The sequence below is a fragment of the Sycon ciliatum genome, chromosome 2 (genome assembly GCF_964019385.1).
Source record: "Sycon ciliatum chromosome 2, ocSycCili1.1, whole genome shotgun sequence".
Taxonomy (NCBI): Eukaryota; Metazoa; Porifera; class Calcarea; order Leucosolenida; family Sycettidae; genus Sycon; species Sycon ciliatum.
This window is the reverse complement of record NC_088644.1, coordinates 50,107,704-50,128,607: the sequence shown is the minus strand read 5'-3', so window position 1 is coordinate 50,128,607 and position 20,904 is coordinate 50,107,704. Positions and strand designations below refer to the sequence as shown.

The 20,904-nt window shown below is 47.6% G+C and overlaps 1 protein-coding gene across 2 annotated transcripts in view; it reads right to left on the bottom strand.

The window, feature by feature from the left end:
- LOC135810351 (zinc finger CCCH domain-containing protein 11A-like) overlaps positions 1-20,904 on the bottom strand; it is a 126,406-nt gene that overhangs the window by 4,585 nt on the left and 100,917 nt on the right. Inside the window, exons 1-3 of one of the 2 annotated variants that reach the window (XM_065323840.1) lie at positions 7,917-8,143; positions 5,298-5,471; positions 100-259 (exon numbers count right to left, since the gene is read on the bottom strand). In XM_065323840.1, the coding sequence (XP_065179912.1) occupies positions 100-259; positions 5,298-5,471 (334 nt within the window). In that variant the 5' untranslated portion in view covers positions 7,917-8,143. Of the gene's footprint in view, positions 1-99; positions 260-5,297; positions 5,472-7,916; positions 8,144-20,904 lie in introns of those variants that run through there. The other variant, XM_065323842.1, reaches the window with a different exon arrangement.

Genomic DNA, 20,904 nt, shown 5'->3' with positions numbered 1-20,904 from the left:
CGTGCAGATTTCTATATACATAAAAAAATTACCTCATACACACGCTATTATTGTGCACGAGGGCTAAGTACAGTCTTACAGCAAACAGGAAATGCTTACCTTTGACAGGATTTCCTTGGGGTGCAGTCGTAGTGGGTTGTACTTGGCCAGTTTGCAGAGGTGCAGCAGGACGGAGCTTCAAAAGCTTGAATGGGCAGAACGGCTTGATACACCCCATTAGCTGAGACTCCAAGTAGCATGGCATGCTGCCACGGTCATTCTGCAACACAGTCATCAAGAGCACATCGAAAATAAAGAAACTCAGAATGCATCACCGTGCTCTAGGCTTTCCCCAAATCGCGATTTTATCGCCTGATGGGCTTTTCACTCGGCCCAAAAAATGACCAAAATTCATCAGATTCGGCTGACAAATCAGCTCATTGTTTGAATATTGGCTGCAAAATTGGAATATACTGGGCTCAGGTAGGGTTGGAATGATTGTGGATTTTCACCTTTCGATTAATGTTTAACTTAAAGGTGGCGCTTCACCTTTCTGGCACCTTTCAGAGGGTCAAAAATCGAATTTGGACCCCATTTTCGCTTCCAGATCCTCCGGGTAGGTCCCAACCGCACATCCTGAAGTGAATTGCTTCAGTAGTTTTTAAGATATGGACTTTCAAAGGCCGCTATTGTCAAAAATAGTAATTGTAAATTCAAAAAATTCAAATTTTAACGCAGTAGAATTTACATTACACATGTTTTGCGTGTAACTTTGATTTCGCTGGCATTTTAGCGATGAAACTTCGCGGAAAGGCTGAACATCTCCCTGGTTTTACCTTGCTGCGTCCCACGCAGAGCTGACATCCCCATCGGCATCAGCAGTGCCAGTGCGCATGTCACCACACACAGTGCGCATGTCGTACTTCAAATTTTTGGTAAATATTTTTATACCAGCAATCTCCAATCTCAGCAATCTCCAAACTGTAGCTCTTTATCAGTTTAGCTGCTTTGTTGGCTTTCATCTGTTTTGTGGAACCTCCTTTGATCACTATGGGCAAGAGGCAATACGTAGGCCGTCCTGGTCGTCCAAAGAAGCGCAAATTCCATGGAAATCAATGCGCTAAATAATTTAATTGTCGAGTGAAATTACGAAAATTGTCGTGGCAGAGGACTCTTCTGTGTTGCCAGAAGATAGGGATGATGCCAAAGTTCAACAGTCTAATTCTGGTGAGAGTGAGACATCTAGTGGCAGTGACAGCGACAGCTCTGGAGATGACCATGATGATTACCTGACGACCGGGAGCCGAATTATTTATTTAGAATGTTTACAAAATTTACTTGCTGATAGTGCCTGTTGCTCAGCGTGCCATGGCACCCTTACACTATGTGAAGTACGTCGTGAAGGATTGGATTCAACTCTATCGCTGGCCCGTGACAGCTGCGAGGCTGAAAGCCGTGAAGCTATGTCCAAGAAGACTGGGCACTGCTGGGATGTGAACAGAAAGCCGGCTACTGCAATGACATGGATAGGACGTGGGCATCCCTTGTGAAATTCTGCACTGTGATGAATACGCCTGCACCCATGAATGTCTCTGCATACCAGAAGCACACCAAGGTACTAGCAAAGGCCGGTAGATTTGTTGCCACCAGCAGCATGAGTGTGCAGCTGCGAATGCCAAAGAGTTGGCGTCTTCCCCTGATATTGCGGTCACTTACGACGGAACGTGGATGCGAAGCGGCTTTACCTCCCTACATGGAGCGTTTCTTGCCATCTCGTGGGATACTGGCAAAGTCATCGACTATGAAGTCCTCTCCCGTCACTGCCAGCAGTGCACAATATTTCAGAGGAAGCTGAGCAAACATGAGATCTGCAAGGAGCAGTATACTGCCAACGTACGTGGACATGGCAATGACCTGCAAGGCATGGCACGCACGATATGGGCATTGGTTATGCATTGTGTGTTCAACAGATGACAAGCCGCAGCATCAGTTCTGCCCCCTGGACCAGCCTGTGTACTTGCGGCTGACTGAGAGGCAACGTCTCGAGAAATGCTTGCGTGGCGCTACTCAGAATCGGAACGAGTGCATCAATGGCCTCATTTGGCAGATTTGTCCAAAGACTGGCTTTTGCTTGTCAAGGACTGTCCAGACAGCTGTTGCCATAGCCACTGCTTGCTTCAACGAGAAGAACAAGGCCTTGGAGGAGATTCTTGATCCGATGGGCCTGACAGCTGGTCACTACACGCGGACAGCGCTTGAGAAGTTGGACCGTGAGCAAGCCAAGAATGCAGCCAGGAAATCCTCAGATGAAGTGAAGAGTGCAAGGCAGAGGCGAAGGAGAGTGAGGTAGGGTGTGGAGGAGCAGACTGTTGATGACAAAGGTCTCACCTATGAGACTGGGGCCTTATAAAAAGTAGCTGGCGTGGTGGACACAGATTGTAAATACATGCATTATACTGCAATTTTTCCCCTTTTTTGGCTATTACCAAAACTCTTAACCAGGCTACTGAGATAATCGTGGCCTGCAGACCCAGCAAAGTATACATTTTTGAAATCTGTGAAGCATTAGCTAGACATCGAACCGAAGTTTCAGAGGGTTGCTCTTCATATGCTCATGATAGCAGAGGTCAAACCTTTTTGTTATTTTTTGCGCTTATCGTTCTTTTTTTTCAATCTCCTCCACTTGCTGGCTTGTTTTGCTGATGTCCCCTTTCTTTGGTTCAATGTCTTGCCATGTGTGTGTGCGTGAGACACTGCAGTGGCACTCATTTTATGCATAGGACGCATGGTCTTCTATATTGTGGTTACAGGCGAACCTTTCGGCAGATTTTGCGAACAGATCCGTCACATGTATGCCAACACTAGATAGATGGCATCTTTGGCTTTATGTTTGCTGTTTCTGCAACGGGTATATCCAAGGAGTAAATGCTGAAATTTTTATAAGAATCTGTTAACCCATTGCTCAGATATGTGTGCTTGCGTGGGACGGTGCCGGAAAGGTGTAGCGCCACCGATTAATGATGGATTAAGGGGGCAGCCTACCCATAAATTTCATATGGCATTCAATTGACCGTAACTTTTTTTTCTCAATGGATTTGAGTGAAATTTTGACCACACACTACTGCCACTATGGTGGCCCTCAGGCCATGATTTACAAGTTCTTGCGCCTCACTGACAGGCTTTCCAGGCCGGAAAAACTCAAATTTCCGCCATAGTGCCACGGTGAGCGAGCCACCCAGGAGCCAAACACATGCATTTACAATTTTTTCACATTTTCGTGCCCATTCAGTCCGTGCGCGAGTCCCAAACCTAAAACAAGTCCAGAAGCAGCCATGGGGGGTGGGATAGAGCTCCTCAACGTGGCCCTGGAATCTTTCACAACGGAACGAGTGGGCGTTCTCTCACAGACTCCCACAGACCAAAGTAAATTAATATTTTTAGGTTTAGCACGTGCTACGAGGTCGTACCTTTCATACAACATCCAGTGCTGGGAAGTCCACAGCAAGCTCTTTCCCGTTTTCTGTCATCTCAGTACGACAGCTTGCCAAGAGAAATTGTAAGGGCTCCACTCAGCTTGAAGCGGCTCCATACGTTCAAAGGAGATGTCCATAAGTACCTCACGCACCAACACTGGCTGATGGCTACCGACTTCTACGGATGAACTCTTGATTATGGCACGGGTCGTGTTCCTTGGTTCGGCTATGCTGGTGATATTGGGCTTCATTTACCTTTTATTAGTTAATTTTTTATTATTAATTTTTTATTTAGCTTGTTTTGCTTGTTATAATTTCTTGGTTTTCCACCCGGTTTAGTTATAATTTAAATTATTATTTGGTGCAGCTTTAGCGCAATGACTGTGGTTTATGATTTTTCTTTTTCTTAATTTCGTATTTAGCGCTTTGGGGCGTCATTATTTTCTTCTTATTATTTCGCACCAAGTTATTATTTTTGTGGTATTCTCTAGCTTCTCTTTGTTTTGCAGTTGTTCTTGTGCAACCCCCACCCATTTTTCGATGCCTAGTTGCAACGCTGATGCCGAGACCTCTGGTCGGTTGAGTTGCTCCCAGCACATCAGCACGTCGTCCCTACATCCCCTATGTTTTGTCCTTTTCCTCGTTTCCTTTTGTTCTCCACCTGTTTTCCAGTGGCGCTGCACACCAAATCCTGGATACCCTCAGAAACCGGCAAAGACTACCACTCACGTTCCACTACTGCCTAGTACTGAATCCTACCTCACTTCTTGACACGACTCAAACTTGCCAAAGTCACTAAATCAACGTCAACTACAATAATCAAGCCACATATCTGCAACGTCACGAGGGTGCTGGCAAAAGTCCTGCTGCACGGCGCCAGCTGCAATGTGGCAGTCTACCAACAAATTCGCTCTCTTTTTTCCACAAGCTATTACTTCACAATACGAACAAATTTCCAGGGGTGAAAGGGTAGCTCCAAAACATGGCAGTTTTGAAGGCAATTGACCTTCAGGATATGGACTATGCCCCTGGCAACTGCGTAGTGCGTACTCACAGCGGCAAGTTATTCAAAATCACCAAAACGTGGGTTTTCAAAGTCCCTAACGAAAAAACCTATAACGTAACGATTTGTTGATTGGAGTTATCGATCGCGTAATGAGTAATGGGTATAATTGTTTCAGCCGGAATTGCTATACTTGTTTCAGCTCTAGTTGAAAATACAATGTAGGCTATATGAAGTGTTGGCATATTGGCTTCAAAATTGGTGAGATAATGGAAGATTTGGTAGATTCTCGGCGATTCTCTATGGAACTCTCCAAAATCGGCGAAAAGCTTAGCGATTTCGACCTCTCAATTAACATATCAGTTTTGTGTCCTGTTACAGCACTTTCTGACATCTTATTTAAACTTGTTACAGTCGTGGATCGTTGCGTCGTACATGTAAACCGTTCCCATGTAACTTCTTCTTTTTTTAATTATATGTACTCTAAGTATTGGCTCAGTATCCGAGACATTTAATAATAATAATAATAATAATCCAAAGGTTCAGTTGGGGAAGTGAACTGCCTGAAAAGAGAAAAAATCGCCAGACCCACCAAGACTCGAACCCGCGAACTTGCTTGTCGTGAGCAATGCTCTAACCACTAAGCTATGGAACCGGGCTGAACCTAGTAGGCTCTGACAAGTCACTCCAAAGGCAGCTAACACCACGTGCCACACATACGGATGGCACTTGGGTCTTTCTCCCTCCCCAGGAGACCAACCACGGTCAGTTTCTGGACCCTACCAGAAAAAAAGGCAAGAGAGTGTGCAGGCAAAGCAACCACACAGGCTCGCTATACTTACATGTATTGCCATGTGGCGACGTGGACAATTCGGAACAATACAGCTTCCTCTGGCCCAATCTTGACAGACGTCTTCCTTGCCAAGTGCAGGGGCACTGTGTCGGAATGAACAAGCGGGACCCTTCTTGCAGCTCGAGTAGTAGAAGAAGTAGCAATCATTACCAACTTGAGCCATCTGTTGTTCAAACATTATTTTGTTGAAAAGAAACACAACAGATTCAACACCAATTAACTATAAAAATTGATGGATGAGGATACATGTATCTAAAATGGTTGTTCCTAATCGATTTTCTTGAGACTATCATCAGGGAAAAATTCGTCTCACAATAGAGGCTATACGGAGAAACAAACTACTTATAGGTTATCGGATAGTGGGAAGTATACAAGGTGAGGTGTGAAAAACAAAACTAACTAAAGTGAGACGAATTTTTCCCTGATGATAGTCTCAAGAAAATCGATTAGGAACAACCATTTTAGATACATGTATCCTCATTCATCATTTTGTAATGTCCGCTTCACTTATACTATTAATCGCATTAATAAAGTTATTGTCTCCTCGTCGCCTTCACTATAAAAAAGATTGAACTGGCGATGTAGGTTTTGTCGCCTCATGACTCCGGTTTGGGGCAAGATATTCCTTTCAAATTTTAGATTATGATCCTCTGTCCAGTCGTGTTATTTGTTGGTAATATTTCCAATTTCAGGGCTCACCACTACCATACAAAATTCAAAAAGCGTCGACCACAGTTTTGAAAAATGGCGATGGCCCCGAAACCAGAGCTTGTGCCGATCGATGTACGCGATGTACAGTCGAGTCCTAAATTACAGTTATTTTACGACTCCCTGGTCAAGTCTGCACAGCAAAGCGCCAGAGCCAAAGCAAATCTTGTTGTTCAATGCCGGTAAAACACGCGGAGAAGAAATCCTTTCTCCAAGACAACTTTGGTCATTTTTCTCAATCCGCTGGTGAATGTCAACCTAGATAATATGTCCTTGAGGTATTGGCGAACTGGGTTCCTGCCATCTACACGATAGAACTCAGCGTTTCCTGATCACGGCTCGACACACTGTTTTCTGTTTGGCCTCGCAGCTTTCACTCTGCGAGTGTGCAGTTTCCTGGCCACAAATGAATTCCTTAGTCATGACCATGATGACAAGTGACTGGTATGATCCCTGATGGACCTGAGTCATAAGCTTGAGTCAACACGAAGGTAAACTGTTCACTTGGAACGCTTGCTGCTTCCTCAGTCCATTCTTGTTGCACTAGCAGATATGCGTACGAGAGGACCCAAACAGACACTATTAGATACTGAGATATGGGATAGGTGGTCTCCGGTCCGGGATGGACAGTGAGACTCTGATACAGAGGGGCAAAGAGAGAAAGAGAGTGAGAGAGAGAGAAAGAGATAGATAGCGAGAGAGAGACAGACACACACACAGACACAAACAGAGAGAGAGAGAGAGAGATAGATAGAGAGAGAGAGAGAGAGAGAGAGAGAGAGAGAGTGAGAGAGAGAGAGAAGGAGAGAGAGAGAGAGAGAGAGAGAGAGAGAGAGAGAGAGAGAGAGGGAGAGAGAGGGAGAGAGAGAGAGAGCGAGAGAGAGAAAGAGAGAGCGAGAGAGAGACAGAGAGAGAGACAGAAAGGCAGAGACAGAGAAGGAAAGACAGAAAGAAAGAAAGAAAGAGGGGTGAGAGAGAGTGAGAGAGAGAGTGAGAGCTAGAGTGAGAGACAGAGAGAGAGAGAAATTGAATGAGTCAGAGAAAAGAAGAGCGGGAAGTAGAGAGAGATAAGAGAGAGAGAGAGAGAGAGAGAGAGAGAGAGAGAGGCTCAGTGAGAGAGAAACTCAGATAGGGAATAATACAGCAGTGAGAGAGGGAATGTGTAAATATAATGCCAGAACAAGCGAAAAGGGACATTATCCCGAACTTTGGGCATTTTTTGAGTTATCAACAGATTCTAGTAGCCAGAAGATGTACAAATCACATAGAAAAAACCAATTGGAAATCCATCCACGGATAGCAAAGTTATGGGCACTTCGTTGACGGTGAAACGTTTACGGTAGCTCATGGTGAGTAGTCAACCCGCCAACCCAAGGACTCAGGGAAAAGCGAAGGGAGCAAGGCAGCTGCGCTGAAAGCAAGCTCCTTTGTCTTTTACGCTCGGGCATGCTGCGCGTGCAGCGGAGGTCGCGCGGTCGATCGATCGATATTTCATCGCCAATGCGTGGTATGTGGGTCGATTAAGACAGTGTTTTCTTCTACAGGAGCTGTGGGATGCTGGCTCTGCTACCCAAAGAGTGAATTAGTTCCAAAGAAAGCACGTATCATCAAAAAACGCACAGTTGCAAGTCATCCGAACGTGACAGCCGGAAATCAGCTGATTTACTTCAAGTGCGATTTTCTCAAAATCAAGTGCCGCGGGATAACGTCCCTTTTCGCTTGCGCTGGCTAAATTATTAAATAAAATTTAAAATTAAAATAAAATAGAAGAGTGAAAGGATGAGGGGAACAGAGAGAAACACAGAGCGGAAGACAGAGAGGGAGAAAGAGGACAATGGGGAAAGATAAAGATATAGGACAAACACCTTGAAAGAAGGAAGATAGACAAACAGATACTTACAGTAAAATTCACAATTCCCGTCCGACTTCAGACCGAGAATCGTATAATCCCAACTCTTCTGCAAGGACGATACTTAGCAAGGCGCTAGAAGGATCTACACAGAGAGAACCTGATTCTGATATCTGTTGGGAGACGGCGACTCACTCAGGCACGCAAATAATCAATCTCTGGTGGGAAGCAAGGTGTTTGAAGGAAGATGCTAGAAAACCAACCGGTGACAGAAACTTATCGTGCAGAACTGACTGGAGACTGTAGCAAACCTAGGGTTTTTATACATGTACCCACGCTACGTGACGTCACACTGTGGGTGGTAATTGGCTGCTGATTCGTCAGCGTGTGGTATATAGGGGACTCCGCGATGACACTAGACTTGGGCTTCAATGTGAAGGACCCCACGATAGGCGGTCTGCCTTTGGGTCATCCTAGTTGTTACGTGTAGAAGAGGTCACCGGCGTATCACTTTAAAATCGAAGGACATGTAATTATTAGGTCTACACTCAGATGGACAGCCAAGGATAATATATAAAAAGTAAAAAGGACGAAGGAACTACAAGTGCCTCATTTGACTGGATGTGTGTGTTTGCGTGGGTACTTGCGACCTCAAACCTACCTCAAACGTTATTTTTATTACTCATAACAGGGTACCTCACTTCAGACTCTCCAACTACGATTTTTTCGCTGCATGAGTTCTCTCTTTGTTTCTCTCCTTATTATTCAGTTCGCCGTGGTTAGCTACCACCCGAACAACTCCCAATGCACAACACCACTCGCCACAGAGATAGACAAGTCGAGGTAGCTGAATGTGTGCGAGGCATTCTCCTGGGTGTGTTCCAGTGTGAAGCGTATGTCTGGGTGTCTGCTGCTCAAGACACACAAGAACACACTTCGCCATTGCTGCTGGTAACCACACTTCTCGTGCTTTCCCTTCACGCCGCACTAACACATATTCACACTTACAGACACAGCTCTTCACTGGTCTCCTTCGCTCCTTCCCTTTCTACCAACACACTTCACCATTGCTGCTACCCTACACACATACAAACATTTCCAGCACTACCGCACCACACAGCATAATTATATACTCGGTTCAGTTTTTGTTGGCTTTTAAGTTGATTGGTTTTTCACCGTGAAGATGGGCCATGCCCGAAAATTTGGTGCATTCCATTTATATCTAGTATTATTTATTTATTTTGGAAGTGAAGTGAACTTATGCAGCGAAGAGACCGTAGTTGGAGAGTCTGAAGTGAGGTACCCTGTAATGTGTGAGTGGCTGCAATGGAGTCTGCGAGTGCTTAGAATTATTATTATTATTGTTGTTACTATTATTTTTAACCCCTTGACTTGAGCGCGGATGACTTGTACTAGTGCGTCATAAGACCCACCCAGTAGTGCCTCACGGATGTGCTTATATTATTATTATTACTGTATTATTATTATTATTTAAATAGGCGTCGAGGCGACAATAGTTTTAGAATTGCGATCAACAGAACGAGCTGAACCGACATTTTCACAAAGGCTTTTATTGTATTCAAAAAACGAGTGTATACGACGGCAGTGAAGAACATGGAAGAAAGAAAAAATGTGATGTGGAAGAAATGATGAACAAAAATTGTACTTCGAACTAGTTTTCGCACAACACTCCTCAGGAAGCTACGTTGTACTAATGAAAAACAATCCAGAAAGATACTAATAAAGAGAAATGGAGTGAGAAGAAACAACACCTATGAAAATGATAATCCTAGCACTAAGGTAATAACAGGAAAAACTGCGAAAGCACTTAACGAACTTGTAAGGACTACTAGTATACTGTGACACAAGATATGACACCATGGCCAACCAGAGCCAAACCGACAGAACAAGTTGCTACTAAAACAATTTCAAACGAATAATGCTGTCCTTCTGGACACACAGATTAGGCTTATGAATACGTTGACAAACGGCTTCTAACACACTCAACTGCAACTTATAACCATGACGAGCACGGCACAAAACAGAAAAAGAAGAATCAGAATAAACCTTACAACAATCAGGACGAGATGCAAGATGCTTATACACTGATGACTTCCTACTAGAAAACACACGCTCGCACCCACTCTTACTCACACAATCATTCTCGCTCTCACACTCACCGGAATCACTGGACTCACTGGCCGAATCCTCCTCAACGACTTCCTGCCTCGGAGCAATCAGGTCCCGTCTCCTCCCATCCCTCGTCTCACGTTCCTGTTGTGTATTCCGTTGGTTCGGTACTTCCGTACTGAAATAGGTCATGGTGTAATTAGCAGTTGTTCTTCTGGGTCTCGTTGATATTGAGGTAGGTATTGTTGTCGTCTCTGCCGGTGATGCAGCAAGCGATGCTGATGCAAACGTGTCTGCATGCAACACACGTGGCGTCGCCAAAGCCACATCCACCTCCGCTGGTGGAGGGAGTGACTTGGTCATGGCCACGGGAGCCAATGGTGGACTTGTCGAGTGAGACGCTAGGTCCTGTGTTGGCGGAGGTAGTGGTTGTTTACGGGGTCTTCCCCGCGTGGGACGCTCCAGTTGTGCGCTACGTGGGATAATGTGTAAAGGAGTGTGTTGCTTGATGCGTTCGCTCAGGTGCTGAACAGTCCTACCAACATACCGGCTAGCACAATTCCGGCATTCAAAGTTGTAGATTACATGACTTAAATGATGGGTTGGTAGGACGTCCTTCAACACCGTGAACGAACGCATCGTTGTGTACACGGGTATGAAGTGTACCGCATAGTAGGTTTGTTTAATGATCGCACGAACTTCACGACTCACATTGGCAGACTTCTTGCCCTTCCATGGTAAGCACAAAAAGACAGGACAACGAGCAGGCCCTATCAATTCATGTTTCGGCGTGGGGGCTGTAGACAATCGTTTTGCCAACATGTCTCCTGGGTATCCGTTTTTGGTGAAAACTGAACGGAGAAATTCGAGCTCACCACTGAGTTTACAAGGTGAACAGATCCGTTTGGCGCGATCCACGAGATTCTTTACTAAGTTGACTTTATAATTAGATGAACAGTACGAGTCATAGGAAATGTATTGTCCGGTGAATGTCGGTTTACGATACACCGATGTTACGCTACCAAATTCGGTTTTCTCAACAAGTACGTCGAGGAAGGATAACTTGCTTGACTGCTCGTGCTCACATGTGAAGCGGAGGGAAGGGTGAAGGGTGTTGAGAGCACCAAGAAAGACCTCGCTGTCTTCTATGGAATCAAAGTATGTGAACGAGTCATCAACGAAACGGAAATACAGACTCGGCCATAGAGACGCATCAATCTTACACTCACAGTAACCGACAAAGACATTAGCTAACACGGGACCCAACGGAGAGCCCATGGCTACTCCATCTATCTGCTTATACATCACGTCATTGAACGAAAACTCGACGCCAGTTGTGACTAACAACATCAAACGTCGAAAAGCACATTCAGGTAGCCACGGAGTGTCAACTTCGTCAACACGGTACAACACATCCGCGCAAATATCAATTGTCTCCTCCAGCGGTACGTTTGTGAACAAACTCACTACATCGAACGAACACATATGTGAGTGAGTTGGAACAGGTCGGGCCCGTAGCTTCTCTACGAAATCGAAACTATCTTTAACAGTGTGTTGGCAGTAGTGCTCCTCAACAACTTTCAACAACCTACACAACCACTTAGAGATTGAATATTGTGGCGAAGCTGTCATGGAGACGCTCGGCCGGACAGGACATGTAGGCTTATGTATTTGTGGTAGACCATAAAGGCGAGGACGTATTGATCCGACCGGCTTCATCAAGTCGAATTCATGTGTAGAGATACTCTTATCGGCTTTTAATTTCTTTAGGTAATTGATTAGCTCTGCCTCTACTTTCATGGTTCTGTCAAACTGTCCAACTGGGCCAATTGCTTGGAATTTAGATGTATCAGCAAGGATGACAATCATTTTGTCAACATAGTCAGCTTTGTTCATAATGACTGTAGCACGGCCTTTGTCAGGTCTGGTTATGATGATGTCCTTATTCGCTCGCAAAGGACTATGGCCACCAATGAGCATGTCGACCTGGCCCTTCTGACGTCCGACTGTCTACAAAACCTGGCCACCCGGACTGGCATCCCGAAAGCGGACTCCTTCTCACGGCCCGACCTGGTGGGAGCGCTCCGGAAGGAGGGGATTGGGTCCCACCCCATCCTGGAAGGTATGACCGGTATAGGACATGTCACGACTGCTTTGGCCGCATTGTCCTCGACAATAATGGACCTGAATAAAGAAATAGTGGCAATTAGGGTGGGAAGAGATGATGAAATTGCTTCCTTGAAGCTTGAAATTCAACAGCTGAGGCGGGAAATGGCTGACCTGCGAGATACTAGCGTACACACACAGCACGCCATGCCACACCAGTACAGCGACGTAGTACTAGGAACCGCCACACAAACTGCAAGTGCACGTGCGAGGCTCAGCACCACAACGGGCAGGTCTGTACAAACGTACGGTACACACGCCGGCAGTGGCAGCCTGCCAGGAGAAACGCGTGTGCCACAACCCAACACTACTAGTACTACAAGTCGTAGTTCCAGCCCCGCAGCAGGCGTGCATGCATCCCGTAGGTCCAGCACTACTCCAAGTCGTAGCTCCAGCCCCGCAGCAGGCCTGGATGCATCCCGTAGGTCCACCGATACTGAACAACAAGTACATGAATGGCAGGAACACCAGGGCAGACGCACTCGAGCCGCCCAGAGACAAAGGCACGCGGCAGATACTAGTAGTCAGTCCCAGCTAGCTCAAAGCATAACAAGGCGGGTGGAAACATCCCGCTACACCAAGCCGGCTCGTGATAGCGAGCCGGCAGTAGACCTCACGGCATCACCCCGGGCCAAACGCAAAGTGTTTTACGTTGGCAACGTGCAGCCACACTGCTCCGCATCATCAATTGCTGAATGGTGCTCTGCCCGAGGAGTGCAGATTCAGGAAGGTGTCATATTTGCATCCAAGCACTTCAGAACTGCCTACGCACGGGTGACCGTCGAGGCAACTGATGAGAACACAGTCGGTGACAAAGGGTTCTGGCCGGATGCTCTTTCGCACACGGTTAGGCCCTGGCGTTTTGCCGCGGACAGTTTTGACACCAGCAATGTAACAGTTTTCCCCTGTTCTCTATAACTTTACACTCCCTCGCACCTCATGCGTCTTACGCCTGTCTATTAGCACCTTCATTGGCGCCATTGCCACATGTATACTATCACATTTTGCATATAACTGGTCGAGGCACGCTCAACCAGGCCTCTTACTTTTCAAGTTTGATTAAACCTGTTACACTGGTAGCAGAGGATGGTTACTACTCTGCTTTTGGCAGGTGTTCTGGTCGCTCTGCTTACGCTCCTCGTACTCGTCGTTCGGCTGATAAACGATATCAAGACCGCTCAGCGCGTTAGCCAAGGAAACCGAACGATACATCCGAACTCGGAACCGTGGGAGCCAACACCCCGCCTTACGAAAGAGCCGCCTGTGTTTGGAGGAGATTCCGCTACATTCAAAGAATGGACGTTTGCAATGGACATGGCCCTACGGTCGTTGGCACTCCCAAATGCGGCACAGAGGGTCGACTACGCGGCAGGATTTTTGACTGGAAACGCTCGTCTTTGGTTGATAGCGGCATTGGAAGCTAACCAAGTGTTTTCCGACTGGCCTGCTCTGAAAGCGGCACTTGGCGATGTGTACGGACCACGGCACAACGAGGAAACATCGCGTATGGGACTAATTTCCGCAGCGCAGCGCGGGTCGCTGGACGCATACATTGCTGCTTTCACTCGCCTCAGCCTGCAAGTGCCGGAAATCGACCACCACACCAGAGCGCTGCTGTTCGTCAGGGGTCTAGTGCCGCACATCCAGCGACAGGTCATGCGTGAGCATCCACGTACCCTGGAGCAAGCTGTCATGGCAGCAAACACCGTGGAGCAGTCGTCAGGGCCACCGGCGTCGGGGCCACCAGCCAGTAGAGAGTCGCGTTCCGTGCCCAGCTTCCGTGGTCAGGGCCTCCGCAAGCTGACGGACCAAGAGCGTGTCCAACTGCGAGCAATGGGACACTGCTTTGCTTGCAGGAAGCCAGGCCACCTCGCTAAAGACTGTACTGAGGGTGGACAGCGCTACCCAAACGCTGGTCGCCAGTAAGAAAGGGGGTGCGCTTACTGGCGACGACCCAAGCGCCCACGCCGGTACCAGTCGCTAACCGGTTCGGAGCTCTGGAGGTTGAAGACGTTGCTCTCCAGGAACCTACGGAGCCGGAGACACCCATAGCTGTAGGAAATTGTCCCGTTGCAGAAAGGTGTCATGTCAGCAACGTCAGCGTCGGCAATGAACCTGAACACGACCTACTGCGCATACAGGGAAAGATCGGCGGTCGCCGTGCAGTGATGCTGATAGATTCCGGTTCGACGCATGACTTCATTGCAGACAGTTTTGTTCGAAAGCATCATCTTGACACGGATGCAAGCTCAGCAGTGCTGAGCGTAACATTGGCGGACGGCTCGACCAGCGAGGTCCCGCAGATTTCCACACGCACGCTAAGGGTGACAGTCGGGGGCTTCAGTGAGGAACAGCACTTTACTGTGTATCCCCTGACTCGCTACGACGCTATTCTTGGCAAGCCGTGGCTTACAAGGAACAACCCCAGCATCAACTTCCGTACGAACGAAGTTCAGTTGGACGGTGAGCCCTTTGTTGCCAAATTGCCTTCAGCTAACCCGCCGACAGCCGACCGGCCATCTGTGGAAAGCATGTTTATCAGTGGCCGACAAGCTCGTCATGCCCTGAGGAGTGGAGCCGAGGGGTTTCTTGCATGGGTCACTGCTGCAAACGAGGAGAATCGTTCCGGGCCACAACTCCAGGAATCAGAGCAACAAGACATCCAGAACCTGCTCAAGAGGTACCAGGATTTATTTCCAGACGAGCTGCCGAATGAGCTTCCACCGAAGAGACCAGTCGACCATGAAATCCAGATAGAAGATGGAGCCAGACCACCGTCTCGACCCGCCTACCGCCTGCCGAAACCAGAGATGGACGAGCTCCAGTCACAGCTATCAGAATTACTTGAGAAGGGATTCATTGAGCCAAGTAAGTCGCCATACGGTGCACCTGTGTTTTTTGTGAAAAAGTCGGATGGTACTCTGAGAATGGTGTGCGATTGGCGAGAATTGAATAGAATTACGATCAAAAACAAAGCTTGTCTTCCTAATATTGATGACTTATTCGACACGATCCAGGGCAGTGCATATTTCTCCAAGTTGGACTTGCGGTCAGGCTACAATCAAATCAGAATTCAAGACTCGGATGTTTCTAAGACGGCCATTAATACGCCGTTCGGCCACTTCCAATTTAGAGTCATGGGATTCGGGCTGACTAATGCCCCGGCCACCTTTCAGTCACTCATGAACTCTATTCTGCAACCGCAGTGTTTCGTTGTAGTATTCTTGGATGACATTCTAGTTTTCAGCAAGACCTGGGAAGATCATCAGCATCATCTTCAAACAGTTCTAGAAACACTTAGAAATAGTGAGCTGTATTGCAAACAGTCTAAATGCGAATTCGGCGTGAGAGAAGTTCTCTTCTTGGGGCATAAAATCAACGGCACATCAATTTCCCCTGATCCCAAGAAGATAAGTGCTGTGGAAACATGGCCAACTCCGTCGTCAGTAACTGATGTGAGGAAGTTTCTTGGCTTTGCAAACTATTTCCGAAGGTTCATAGATCGACACTCGACCATCTCTCGTCCATTAGAAGAAATCACCGGAAAAAATTCACGCTTTGAATGGAGCGCTGCTAGACAGAAGGCATTCGAGTCTCTAAAATCAGCATTACTCGAGGCGCCAGTGTTGCAACTGGCCGATGTTGAGAAAAGCTTCATGGTAGAAACTGACGCAAGTGACTTTGCCGTGGCGGGTGTGCTCCTGCAGCAGGGAGAAGATATGGATTTGCATCCCGTAGCCTATTGTAGTCGGAAACTGTCAGCTGCAGAACGCAACTATACTGCGGCCGAGAGGGAAACGTTGGCTGTGGTATTTGCATTAAAGTGCTGGAGAATCTATCTATTCCGCCACTTTGACCTGATGACTGATAATATGGGTGTTGTCTATTTACGAACCAAACCGACTCTCACCAAGCGTGAGGCAAGATGGGTAGAGTTTTTAGCTGACTATGACTTTACGGTCTTTCACAAACCAGGAAAGAAAAACATTGCCGACCCGCTTTCACGCCGTCCAGATCTGTTCAGTGATTCTGAAATAGGCGGGTCATCCTATCCTCCTAACATTCAGTTGAATGCCATAGAGCATACCCTAGAGATTAATCCAGACTTAGCGCAGTTAATTGTCAGCGGTTACAAGTGCGACAAGGATCTTGCTCCCATTATCAGGAGACTGAAAAATTCAAGCCATGACAATCTGCACGACCGTTACCTTCTAAATGAAACACCCGGTTATCTTTATCTCAGATCTTCACCACAGAACAGGTTATGCATTCCAAAGAGTAGCAAACTCCGACTCGCCCTGCTTCAAGAATACCATGACTGTGTGACTGCGGGGCATCCCGGTCGAGATCGCACCTATTTCAGACTCTCTAGATATTTCTATTGGCCCAGAATGGGACTGGATGTAAAGGCGTTTGTCAAGTCATGTGACGTCTGCCAACGAGTTAAAGGCGGCCAGCTAAAAACTGGTCTCTTGCAGAATTTACCAGTGCCCAGTCAGCCGTGGGCGGATATCTCGATGGATTTTATCATGGGTTTGCCTAGGACCGATACAGGTCATGATGCTATATATGTATTTGTAGACCGCTTGACAAAGTGTGTACATTTAGCACCTACTTCCTCTACTATTGACGCTAAAGGAAGTGCTGATCTGTATATTCAACATGTATTTCGACTTCATGGTTTGAGTTCTAGTATTGTATGTGATCGTGATCCAAGATTTACGGCAGCATTTTTTCAGGAATTGTTTGATCGCTTAGGAACGAAACTAGCATTTAGTACTGCCAATCACCCTCAGACAGATGGCCTAACTGAACGAGTAAACAGAATAGTAGAGGATGTGCTGAGGGCTTTTGTAAATCATAAACAAGATAACTGGGATATGCTCCTACCTCTCTGTGAGTTTTCTATCAACAGCGCTACTCAATCATCTACAGGAAACACACCGTTCTTCTTAAATTACGGTCTAAATCCCAGAGCGCCACCCGACTTCCTCAACCCTATTCTGGGAGGCAGAGATTCAGCTGATTGGTTGCAAGCAAGACAAGACGCGGTCAAGATCTCACAAGATGCGCTAGTGGCAGCTCAAGCTCGTCAGGCCTTCTATGCAGATCGGACAAGGGTCGAGGGAAAGCTGAAGGTGGGAGATTTGGTAATGGTCTACCGGGATTTCCTCCTGACTCCTGAAGCTCGGGACCGACCATCCCATAAATTACGCCCCAAGTGGTTTGGCCCCTTTCCTATAACCCATGTGGTCGGCCCGAATGCCTACAAGCTCAAGTTGCCTCATACCAGCCGCTGTCACCCGGTATTTAATGTGTCGGCACTCCGTGCCTACGAGAAGAACGCTATTCCTAATAGGAGACAGCCTACGCCTCCGCCTATCACGGACCTTGATGGTCATGCCCGCTATGTGGTGGAGAACATTCTCAGTCACCGCCGCCGGCAGAATCAGCTTCAGTACCTAGTCAAGTGGCAAGGCTACTCTGATGCCACTTGGGAGCCTGAACATTATTTGTTGGATGAATCTGGTAATGACATTGTTCCACTTCAGAAGTACAAAACCTTGGCTTCTGCCCGCTGAGTTTTGCAGTTTAACTTCTAGTTTCACCTTACACATTTGTTGAGCTTACTACACTTTATTTGCATGGAGTTTCAGTCGTCTTATTGTGTTACTTCAGTGCGAAGCCTTTTTTCGTCTCGCACGTGTTTGCGCTTATTGTACTCTATTCCACTTGAGCATTTGGGTTATAAGCTCCTTCCTCTCCATAGGAGGGGGATGATGTAACAGTTTTCCCCTGTTCTCTATAACTTTACACTCCCTCGCACCTCATGCGTCTTACGCCTGTCTATTAGCACCTTCATTGGCGCCATTGCCACATGTATACTATCACATTTTGCATATAACTGGTCGAGGCACGCTCAACCAGGCCTCTTACTTTTCAAGTTTGATTAAACCTGTTACAAGCAATGCCAACCAGGCAAACAACGTCTTCTCCTCAGGCTCAGCATGATGGCGCGACCACAGCTGAATCCACTGGCTCGGCCCTACTTCCCCCCTTGCCAGGGTAAACTGACCTTGCTTTCCGTAAATTGCCGCTCAATCGTTAACAAATCTGCCGAACTGTCTGTCATTGCTGATTTCAACAAACCTGATGTCATCTGTCTAAATGAAACATGGCTAAATCCAAGCATAGCGCTCACCATCTCCGGTTATACCACATTTCGTCGCGACCGACCACTTCATGATAACAAATCCGGTACGGCAACCAGAGGATATGGTGGAGTTGCGATTCTTGTCCGGCAAAATCGCTTCGGAAGAGTCCAAGTTCGCGACGACCTTGCTCGTCCGACCTGTGAATCCGTATGGGTTGAGCTTCACCCAATCTTAGGCTCCCCGACACCCATCCTCGTCTGCTGTACCTACCGTCCGCCCTCAGTCAAAACCACGGAAATAGACCACTTCTGTGATATGCTAGCTAGTGCTTTGGTAACCGTTCCCATGTCATCGTACCATGTCATAATGGCTGGGGACTTCAACAGTAAGCACAAACGGTGGTGCCCATCGGATTTAACGTGTCCTGCTGGGGCGGCACTTTTTCGCACCCTTACCTGCTTCGGTTTGGATCAGCTGGTGCAGAGTCCAACGCACACAACATCTTCCGGAACACAGTCATGTCTAGACCTTGTCTTCACGAACCAACCCCTGCTGGCGACGGACGTTCACACAGCTTGCGCTCTTGGCTCCTCGGACCATCTCATGGTTTCATGCCAGTTCGCCGTCTCATTGCCCTCGGATCCAGACCTGCCACTTCCTTCTCGCAAACCGTTCCCATATCGCTTCCGTCGAGTTCCCTCTCAGTGCTGGGACTCTATGAACGCTCATTTCTCCTGCCACGACTGGTCGTTTCTGCAACCAGAAGGCTCTCCAACTGTTGACGCCGCGGTAGATCACTTTGCAGCCGTCCTTGAACGAGGGTTCCAACAGCACCTCTCTAACTTTGCTATCGGCTACAACAACCGGAAACATTCCAACCCAACATCCTCGACATCTAGTCCCCCATGGGTGACACGGTCCCTCGTATCTGAAGTGAAGCGCAAGCGTGATCTTTTCAGCATCTACAAGAAATTCCCAACGCCGGTTAACCGGGAGGCTTACCGAGTTCAACGCAACTTCGTCAAGCACCTTTCTCGTACCTCACACCGCTCCTTTCTAAACTCTCTTTCTGCAACACTCTCCTCCCCCGATCGCCCATCACTCCACCAATTCATTCGCAACCAGTGCCGCGGGACCTCCCGCGCGCCAATCCAGTACCTGACGGACTCCCATGGCAACCGCCAGCACGATGTGAAGGCGATTGCAGACACACTGAACAAGCAGTTTGTTTCATCCGGCATTCCGGAAGATCCGAATTGGGTCATTCCATCGCTGTCCCCAGCCCCTGAACTTAGCGCACCACTCACACGCGTCGTTACCACGACTGCTACCGTCTGTAAGCACCTCAAACTCCTGAAGAATTGTAAGTCCCCTGGCGAAGATGGCATACCCAATGAGGTTCTCAAATGGCTTGCGCCATCTCTGTCCTATCCCTTGTGCCTGCTCTTTAACATGTCATATCGTACAGGAGTATTTCCGTCCGTCTGGAAATCTGCTGTTATCGTCCCGATCTACAGCCGGCGCAAGCGAAAAGGGACCTTATCCTGCTGCACGTGATTTTGAGAAAACCGCACTTGAAGTGAATCAGCTGATTCTCAGCTGTCACGTTCGGATCGAACTTGAAACTGTTCGTTTTTTGGCGATACGCGACTTCTTTGGAGCTCAGTCATTCTTCGTATTGGAGAGCCAGTATCCTACAGCTCCTGTAGAAGAAAACCCTGGCTAAATCGACCCACGTACCACCGATCGGCGATCAAAATCGATCGACCGTGACCAGAAAAGTATACAACAACAACAACCAGGTGACACGTCGACACCTCCGCTGAATAAAATCGCACGCGCGAGCGGAAAGACAAAGAGTTGCTTTCACAGTTTCAGCGCAGTTGTCTTGCCGTCTTCGCTTTCTGCTAAGTCCTTGGGTCGGCGTAGCTGTTCACTATGAGCCATCGTAAATGTTTCACCGTGAACGAAGCGCTGAAATCTCTCCTGGAAGAGATGAGGCTGAAGTTTTTGGTGAGGAAGACGAGTCGGACGCCAGTGACGTTCGGTTCAACCTGACGACGGCGACACTTTCTTCAGCAGCGAGTGGATGTCGACGCAGCAGCAGAGCTGTATGTCGGAAAGGGAAAGCCCAAACCTCCGCAGGCTAGCTCCACAGCAGCTTGTGAAGCGACCGTTGCGCCGGCAGAGGATGACGACACTGTTCGTCAAAAAGAGAACTGCGGATGTTCAAAAAATTGCTTGCAGCAATTTGACCCAGCTGACATCGAGACGTCGATCCTGAACATGAGAGAAATGGAGTCGCACGAGAGTGAGCTGGTGGTGCTGGGCCTTCTTGAAGCTTTGAGTAATCCTGAAACAGTTTTTGAGAGTGGAGAGAAGCGCAAGAGGGAGCGTTTTACCTACGAATTCCAAGGACTGACTGTTTGTGTGGGTGCGTTCCGTCACGTGTACGCACTGTCTAGCAAGAGGCTGAAACGGTACAGAAGCCACCTGGAGAAGAATGGGCTTGTGCCACTAGTGCACGGCAACACAGGCAAACGGCCACACAATGTCCTGGAGTTTGCTGTTGTGAAGTACTGCGTGGA